At 21.6% G+C, this 9,400-nt stretch overlaps 1 protein-coding gene across 1 annotated transcript, besides 12 other annotated features; it reads left to right on the top strand.

The window, feature by feature from the left end:
• Nucleotides 1–3: 3 nt before the first annotated feature.
• Nucleotides 4–139: a microsatellite.
• A 67-nt stretch (nucleotides 140–206) lies between these two features.
• Nucleotides 207–381: a microsatellite.
• An 11-nt stretch (nucleotides 382–392) lies between these two features.
• Nucleotides 393–1,453: a repeat region.
• Nucleotides 1,429–2,157: a repeat region.
• Nucleotides 2,134–3,102: a repeat region.
• A 2-nt stretch (nucleotides 3,103–3,104) lies between these two features.
• Nucleotides 3,105–3,159: a microsatellite.
• A 1-nt stretch (nucleotide 3,160) lies between these two features.
• Nucleotides 3,161–3,182: a sequence feature (AT_rich).
• Nucleotides 3,183–3,302: 120 nt separating this feature from the next.
• On the top strand, nucleotides 3,303–4,697 carry EDI_340750 (GRIP domain-containing protein RUD3, putative; the record flags this gene model as incomplete). The annotated part of the gene is made up of 1 exon (XM_001738270.1): nucleotides 3,303–4,697. One exon carries the CDS (start codon nucleotides 3,303–3,305, stop codon nucleotides 4,695–4,697), a length of 1,395 nt encoding a protein of 464 aa, XP_001738322.1.
• Nucleotides 3,724–3,787: a microsatellite.
• A 46-nt stretch (nucleotides 4,698–4,743) lies between the features above and the next one.
• Nucleotides 4,744–5,150: a repeat region.
• Nucleotides 5,065–5,267: a repeat region.
• Nucleotides 5,268–5,289: 22 nt separating this feature from the next.
• Nucleotides 5,290–9,397: a repeat region.
• Nucleotides 9,102–9,400: part of a repeat region that runs on past the window's edge.

Here is a 9,400-nt window from a genome sequence, read left to right as displayed (position 1 = left end):
AGTAAAAGAATAATAAATAATAAAATAAAATAATCAATATATTAAAAAGAAAAAAAGATAATAAATAATATATATAAATAAAAATCATAAAAATAAAAATGAATAAAATAAATTGCATAAATAAAATAATGTTAAATAATTTGCATCAATAAATTAAACACTTTTTTATTGCATATTTCTAATTTCTATAATAAAAAATACATCCATTATTTCATCATTATTTTCATCATTTATTATCTCATTTTGAATTATTCTTTTTTATCTTCTTTCATTTTATATTCTCAACATTCTACTTTTATTCTTTTCATCTTCTTCTACTTCTTAATTTCACTTTTTTCCTTTATATCATTCTTTCTCTTCATTTTTCTTTTATTTCCTTTTTTTCGTTGCCTTTTCTTTACTATTTATTTCATCAATTTTATTCATTATCTTTTATTTGATGATTTTATAATTGAATATTTTATTAATTTTATCTGATTATCATATATTTAAATATTTATACAAGTTTTCTCTTTCATGTATTGTGACATTTTCATTTCAAGATAGTATTTAATTAATATTATTTATATCCTGATTTCTTTTCAATCATTTATGTATTTTCTTTTTTATTTATTTTATTTGTTGATTATTCTCACTCTTTATTATTTTGTATCATTATTATCATTTATTTATTATATAATGTATGATTTATATTATTTAACTTATATTCATTAATTTGAGAATTTATATTTTTTTGATGATGATAGAGTTGATAATGAATCATAATGTAGAAGTTATTATTTTATATATCATTTATATTCATTATATTTATATCATATGATTATATTCATCATATTTTATATATTATTTATGTTGATTCATTCTATATTAAATTATTTTAATATTTCTATTACTTATTCATGATTAATATGATTCATATTATTTATTAATATCATAATATGAATCTATATACTTTGTATATTTCTCTTCTTTATTTTGATTTAACATATAATTAATAATTAATAATTATTCATTATTATTATCAAGAAATTATAATTTACATTATAATTTATTTTTAATAATTTAAATGATTCATTAATCATATTAATTCTATTATGAATATTCTATTTTAATGATGATATGAATATTTTCATAATTGTATTTATATAATTAATATGATGTTAATTATTGAAATTGTTCATATCATCTCATTTGTTGATTAATATAATTCTTCATTTTACCATATTTAATTTGATATTTTCATTGAAATTTAACTATTCATTAAATATATTAAGAATATATTCTCTTGATGATGATATTCTCTTCATTTAATATAAATATATAATGTCAATTCATGGTTATTTCTAGTATTTATTTTCATCATAATTAAATTTAAATCATCCAATGATGATATTATTATAATTTCTATATCTTTCATTCTAAATTATGATTTGATTTATTTTCATTTATTTAACTTGAATGATGATAGAGTTAAGATATTCATTATCAATATCAGTAGAGTTATTTTTTATGATAATAATTTTTATTATTGGATTACACTCTACTTTCTATGATTAAGTTCATTTTCATTTTAATATATATATTAGTTATTTATTTTATTCTATGTGACTTTTTAATATTATTAATGTATTCTTTATCATTATTTACATTGATATTTATCATTTTTATTATGCTTTCTATTTATTCATTCTTAATTTTTTATTTAATTTTTTATTTAACAAATCAATTGCAAAACAATACAACACATCAATTAAATTTATATTTGTTTGATTTATTGTGTTTTCTTCTCTTCTTGATTGATTATCATTTCTTATTTTTTGATATTTAGTGTTTTGCTTTTTATTTCTAATATTGTATTTTTTTTCATAATGGTAGTTTTGTTTATCTATATTATCACAGATAATGATGTTCTCAATATTTGCTGTGTGTTTATTATTAATATCATTGTTTTCTTCTTCTCAATTTCTGAAATAAAAAATAAATAATAAGTTGATGATGATTTGATATTATTTGTTTTTGTTCTTCATTTTCTCTTTGTGTATGGTCTAGTTCTTTTCTTGTTTTTTCTGCAATCTCATAGTTTTCAATTCCACTTTTTTGATATTCAGTTATTGTTTTTATTTATCTCTTATGTTCTTCAGCGCATCATCATTCTTCATTTTATCCTCATTCAACTTCTCATAATTAACTCAAAGAATGAAGATGACCTCATCTTTATTTCATATTTCTGTGTTATTTCTATTTTATATTTAATTTATTTTTGATTGTAATGAAATATTTTATTATTTTAATTTGGATTTTTCTTATTTCATTAAATGTTGTTTGAATATTCTTTATTTGTGTTTGAATCTTTTCTATTTCTTCTTCAAAATCTTTCCTAACTGTATCTCGTGTTTTTTGAATCATTTCATTTGAGATAATTTGTTCTTATTCATTCTTTTTTTTGTTTGAAATTATTTAATAATTATTCTATTTCTTTAATTTTATTTTGAAGAATGTTCATTTATTATTTGTTATATTCTTTTTACATTTTCTTTTGTGTTTTCCATTTATTTTCTTTTTAATTTATTATTCTTACAGCTTTACATCTATCATTCATTTCTTTGATTCGATTTTTGTTTTTGATTCATTCTTTATTTGTTTTAATATCTTCATCATTTATTTTGTTTTATATTTATTTTCTTTATTATTTTATTATTTATTATTGAATATATTTCTTGGAGAATATTATACCATTTCTTTACCTTCATACTTTTTAAGTAATTCTTCGTATTCTCCTTTCTCCCATTTTCTTGTTATTCTTTTAATTTTCATTTCAATTTCATTTATTGTTAATAATTTAGATTTATTATTTGTGTAATGTTTATTATCATTATATTTACTTTCTTTCTTATTTGTTTTTCTTTGTATTCTTCTCTTTCTATTCACTTTTCTCTTGTTATTTCTTTTATCATTATTATTATGCATTTTATTGTTATTTCATTCTTTCTTTTCTTTGAACTTGAATACCTGTTTCTTGTTTGTTTTTCTTTACAAGACTCTATTATATTACTCAATAGCCATGGTATCAAAATATGTTGCATATTCTGCGTGATAAAAGAAAAAAAAAAAGAAAGAAAAATAAAAATAAAAATAAACAAAAAGTTAAAAAATAAAAATCATTTATTAAAATTTAAAAAAATCTCTTTATTAACATTTCTTAACAAATGCAGAACTCAACCATCCAACTTAATGTAAAAGAAGAAGAAAAACAAGAGAACTGTGATGTTTTAGAAGATAGACAAGAAGGTAAAACAGAAAACATGGAGGTTTATCAGTTAAAATTAGAGGCGATTGAAACAAATAAAAAATTTGCTAAAATTGTAAGTGAAAATGCCAGCCTCAAAGATGAAATTAAAAGTTTGAGTGAACAACTTGATAGAAAAAATCTGGTGGTTGTTGATTGTGAACAACTAAAACAAGAATTAGAAGAAGTCAAGAATAAATTCTCTCAAAATCTAAAAATTATTGAGGAAAAAGAAGATATTATAAAAGAAAAAGATGGAGTCATTGAAAAGAAAGAAAAAGAATGTTACGAGATTCAAAACAAACTTGCCGAAGCTGAAAAAATCATCAAAGAGAAAAGTGATGAAATTATCATGGTTCAAAAAGAATTAGAAGAAACAAACTCAACTCATGAAACAATTGTAAAAGGTTTAGAAGACGAAATTGCTCAACTCCAGAAAGAAGGAGAAGAAAAAGAAGAAACAATAAATAAAATAAACGAAGAAAAAAGAGCATTAGAAGAGCATTCACTCTTAGAAGAATCAACAAGAACAAATTTAAAAGAAGAAAACATTTTATTAAACAGTATTATTAATGCAATGAAAACAACAAAAATAAATAATAACACTACCACAGATCAACCAAATCAAGAGAAAGAACAAAATAAAGATACTGTTTACAAAACTAATCAAAACATAGAAAAAATTAATGAAGTTAATATTGATCTTCAAAATAAAGTACTTGAACTTGAAAACTATATTAAACAAAAGGACGAAGATATTAATCAAATCAAACAATTAATAGAGCAAGAAAGAAAAAGTATGGCCGAAAAATCTCAAAACGACGAAGAAACTATTGATAACTTAACAAAAGAAAATCAAAGACTTAAAAATTATATTGAACAAACCCCAATAAATCAAAAGAGTCAAGAAACTTCCACCAAAGAATTACCACCACTCAATAAAGAAAGTAGTAGTGCTAATGGAATTGATGATATACCAATTGAACCAGAAATTATATCTGTTGACATTCCAATCCATCATTACTTCACTGGGTATCAAGAAGAAATAGAAATAAATGGACAAATATTTACTGTCCCAATCACTGTTGGATTATCAGATGGTGCTGAATTTAATTACAAAGGATATGGAACACCAGTTAATGGAAGAAAAAGGGATTTGATTATCGTTACCAATACACAACAAACAGAAAGTTATCAACGACAAGAAAATAACCTTTTCCAAAGTGTTGCTATTCCACAAGCTTATAGAAACCAAATGTTCCAATGCTCTATTCCATGTATTGACGGAGACACTATTCCTGTTATGATAACAGGGCAAGAAGGAGTACAAGGGCCATATGAGGGATATGGTATGCCAATTGGAACAACTGGAAAAAGAGGAGATTTATATCTCATAATCAAGTTTAATTAAGTTTCTTTAAAATTCAATTTATTTTTACTTGGTTATTAATAAAAATAAAGAAATTAAATATGAAATATTTATGATTATGTTTTCATCATATTGAGAAGTGATTATTTCACTTTATTCTTCATGTTTTATTTTTATTCATTTATTGTTTTTTTCAATCATTTTCAATTTAAATATTTCATCATTTAATTCGTTATCTGATTTTTATTTTGAAATAAATGAATATTAAAATTCATCATTATTTATATTGTTATTTTATGTTTGATATATCAATAACATTATGATTATGGTTTATCTCATTTATCATCAATATTGTTTAAATAATCTTTCTTGATAACACATCATATATTCAATTCAAAAGTATCAATGATAAATATCTGCATCATAATAAATAATAATACTACCATCATAATAAATAAATAATCTTATATCATAACAATAATCGTAACAAATAATCAGTTTTGAGTAAGACGTTATCTCACCAAAGGTACGTCATACTAGACGATAATTGGAGATTCGAAGCTTGGATAATATGGGTTCCATGCAGTGTCTCTGATGTACTACCTTCTAATCCTTTTTACTTGGTTATTAAATAAAAAATATCAATTAATAGATATATCCACAATTTGATTTTATGATTATTGAGAAGTGATTGTTTCAGTGATTTTAATATGTTCTATTTCTACAATAGAGTTCACTTCTAAGATATGAGAATTAGAGTGTTCATCTTCTAATGTGTTGCCAGTGTTGAATATGCAGAACATTAAGTATTTCATGTTTTTTATAATGATTGTTCGTAGTATTTTGGGGAAGTTGATTTGTAATTTTAGTGTTTTTAATCTTCTTACTGTTTCTTTATGTATTAATTTGATTGTTAATATTACAAGTATTATTTCTACATAAATTAATTCTCTACTTTGTCTTAGCTTCTCTTGTAATTATTTGTATTTATTCAATTTGTAAATATAATTTAATTCAATGTTTCTATCTTGACATATGGCAACATCAATAATATATCCTTTTTTTCATTGATGATTTGATAATATATATCTGGTATTCTAACATTAAAAGAATTGTCACTAACCAATAAATCATTAATGTAAGTTATAACCATTTCATTATTATTAATACACTTAGGATATGTATTAAAATCTATTTCATCAAATTCATTAAAATAATTAATATATGTTTATATATTTGTTTACATACATAATCGTGTTTTGATATTTGATTCTTCTTCATTACAGGACATCCTAACAAAATGTGGCTAATAGATGGAATTGTGTTAGGATAATGTTTACAATACTTTAAAGCATCAGAATGGAGTATTTTAGATTTAATATTTCCTGTCATAGTTACTCCTTCTTGCATCTTTACTACTTGGAAGAATGTATTTCTTTTTATATTTAATGACATCCATGTGGCTACTGTTAATTTCTTATTATTAAATATACAATTTACATTTCTTATATATTCACTACATTTCTTTCCATTCATTTAAATATCTTTCATTTATTTTATTTGTTACAAATTCAAATACTTTGCTTACATCATGTTTTATTTCATTTAACTGTATTATATTCATTAATTCATTGAAATTAATATTCTTACCAAATACTCTCTTCATTCTTTTAATTATTCCATTTGGATTCTCTTTTACTGCCTCTATCATTTCTCTTATTTCTGTATTTGATCTCCATTTATATTTTAAATATATTCTTAATAATTCCTTAGCACATTCATCTCGTGCTGACATTAATCCCATTCATAATTCATTTATTGTAACATATAATCTACTTTTATTGATGTTTATATTGTATAGTTGGAGTTGTATCAATGCCTTTCTTATTTGTTTATCTATATTCTCAAACTCACCAAGTTTCCATTTAACAATACAGAATCAATATCTTAATTTGGAGATTATATCGCTATTAATCTTTCTAATTGTATTGAGGCTGCTATATTTCATAATATTTAATGATGATAGAATAGAAGATACATCATTTAATAATCATGTACAATATTTATTAATATTTATTTTATCTCTTATTTCAATACCAAGATATTTATAATGATTATCATTAGTTACTCTTGGTAATTCAGCTAATTCTCCATTTATCTGACCATTGATATTAGTCATTATCCCACTCTTTTCTATATTTATTTTTAATCATATTCTATTAAATATTTCTTTTGTTAATTTGTGGGATTTTTCCATTTCTTCGAGGCTGTTAGTTATTATATTTAAATCATCAATATATATATGTGGTTTAACTGTACTTGTTTTTCTTCTCCATTCATTTTAATAGATAACTTATTAATTTGTTTATCTAATTGTTTAGATAATATAACAATAGATAATACAAATAATAATTTAGATAAATTATCATATTGTATTATTCATCTTTCTACATTAATTATACATTCATTTTGTTGATTATAATATAATTGGAGTTGTGTAATAATTAATAAATATAATATACTTTTAATTACAACTAATGTGATATTAAAATAAATTAAACAATGTTTAACCCATTGATGATTAATACTATCATATGCTTTAGAAATATCATAATATGTTTCTACCCACTTCCATTTAGCATTAATTAATAACTGAATGATTATGGTATTGTATAATAATCCTTCTTTTGATAATATGTATATTTTTTACATCAAATTTGATTTTGTGATAATTGTTTTTCAATTGGATTTATCATCAGTTGGCTTTCTATCTTCATCTTTAATAAAGATGTGTATACTTTTAACAGACAGTTTAAACAAGTTATTGGTCTGTAATTTTGTTTATCTAATTTATCTCATTTCTTGTATATTAATATTGTTCTTCATTTGATAAATTGAATATAGATATCATTATGATTATACAACCATTCATTAAATAATTTTAATAAGAAATTCTTTTGTCGTTCTAAATATTTAATCCAGAAGCCTTGTATTTTATCAATTCCAGGTGATTTCCAATTAGCAATGAATTTTATTGCATGATTTAATTCATCAAAAGTGATTATATACATTCTATTATTAATTCTATTTTCAATTAATATGTCATATAAATTAATATTTATGAAATCTATATTAGTGTTATTTTCATAGATTCATTTCCAGAAATTAATTGTGGTAATATTATCTGGATATTCATCTTCTTTATGTTTATTTAGAGTTATCTCTTTCAATATTTTATCATTTTATAATTCCATCTTATTCTTTTCAATTTATTCTTACTTCTATTTCTATTCTTTTCATTCTTTGGAGGTATTTGTAATAGTTTATTTGCTCATTTGTTTTTACTTTAATATGATATATATTATATTTTTTAATATGTAATATTCTTTTTAATTTCATATATTGATTATTATGGAGTAAATCTCTTAATCTATATATTTTTGATTGTAATATTCTTTCTATATTTCTCATTCAATTTCTTTCTTGATTGTTATTAATAATGATGTTAATAGTTGAGGTTACAGTTTTAATATAAAGATAATAATCATCTAATGTAATGATTAATATTTCATTTGTATTAATGATATTAATTATTTGATGTACTTTGTTTTTATTGTAATAATAATTAATAAATTGTACATATTCTTGTTCTTTCATTTCTTCTTTGAATATTCTTATTACCTCTTGTATTTCTTGTTTCTTATTTATTTTATTAATTCTTTTAATTTAATATCTTTCCATTGGTGTGTTATTATTTCTTCTTCCATTCTTCTATTGACTTCAATTTTAATTTCATTCTTTATTTTATATGTTTTCTTTATTATTTCTTTATATTCATTAATATCTTCTATTTTAATATCAATTTCATGTATTAATCTTTTTATTTCTTCTTCTTTAAGTTGATTTCTTAATTTTATTTCTAATAACTTCAGTGCAAAACATTTATAGAATGTTAGAATTTATTCTTCTCTATTTGTTTGCTTCCCCCGTTTTTTTGATTGTCATGATCAGATGTGGTGATCTTCTTATACTGATTTCCCATCTCTTCGATTGAATTCTGTATTAACTTTCTTTTTTTGGAAGATCATCTTCATTTGATGATATTTCATCAGCTACTACAACATTGGGGGTGAGGTCATTCACAATTTGTGTTTCAGATGAGTCTGATATAATGTGATTTATCTCTTCTTTCTTCTTTTCTTCTTGTGTAATTTTATTTTATAATTTAGATAATTTATCTTTCATGAAGTATACTTGTTGTGATAAATTGCTTACTTCAGACCTTTTCCTTTCTGATTTAGCATTGAATTCGAATAATTTTCTATCACCTTCTTGTTTTTTAGTGTTTATCTCATTCTCATGTTTCTTCTTTAATGAAATAATATCATTTGATAATTTATTAATAGTCTGGTCATTCTTTTGTATTTCTTCTTTTCTTCTTTCTCTTTAATAGCCTCTTCTTTTCTTTAATTCTTCTATTCTTTTATCTTTTTCATTGTTCTTTTCTTCTTCTTCTTTTAATTTCATCTTTTCTTTTTCATTATGCCTCTTCTTCTCTTCAGTAAATTCATTTTTATTATCATTTTCAACATTGTATATTTCTTATTTAAGTATTTATCATTTATTTCATTTTGATTTAGTTGTTTATCATCTTCTTCAAGTGTCATACTGATTGTTTCTCTATTCTATTCATTTTTGTTTTTTCTCTTACAAGTAAATACCATCTTCTCATTATTGTTGATGGT

The sequence above is a fragment of the Entamoeba dispar genome, genomic scaffold (genome assembly GCF_000209125.1).
Source record: "Entamoeba dispar SAW760 scf_1105229461203 genomic scaffold, whole genome shotgun sequence".
In the NCBI taxonomy this organism is placed as follows: Eukaryota; Evosea; order Mastigamoebida; family Endamoebidae; genus Entamoeba; species Entamoeba dispar.
This window is presented reverse-complemented; position numbering and strand designations above follow the sequence as displayed.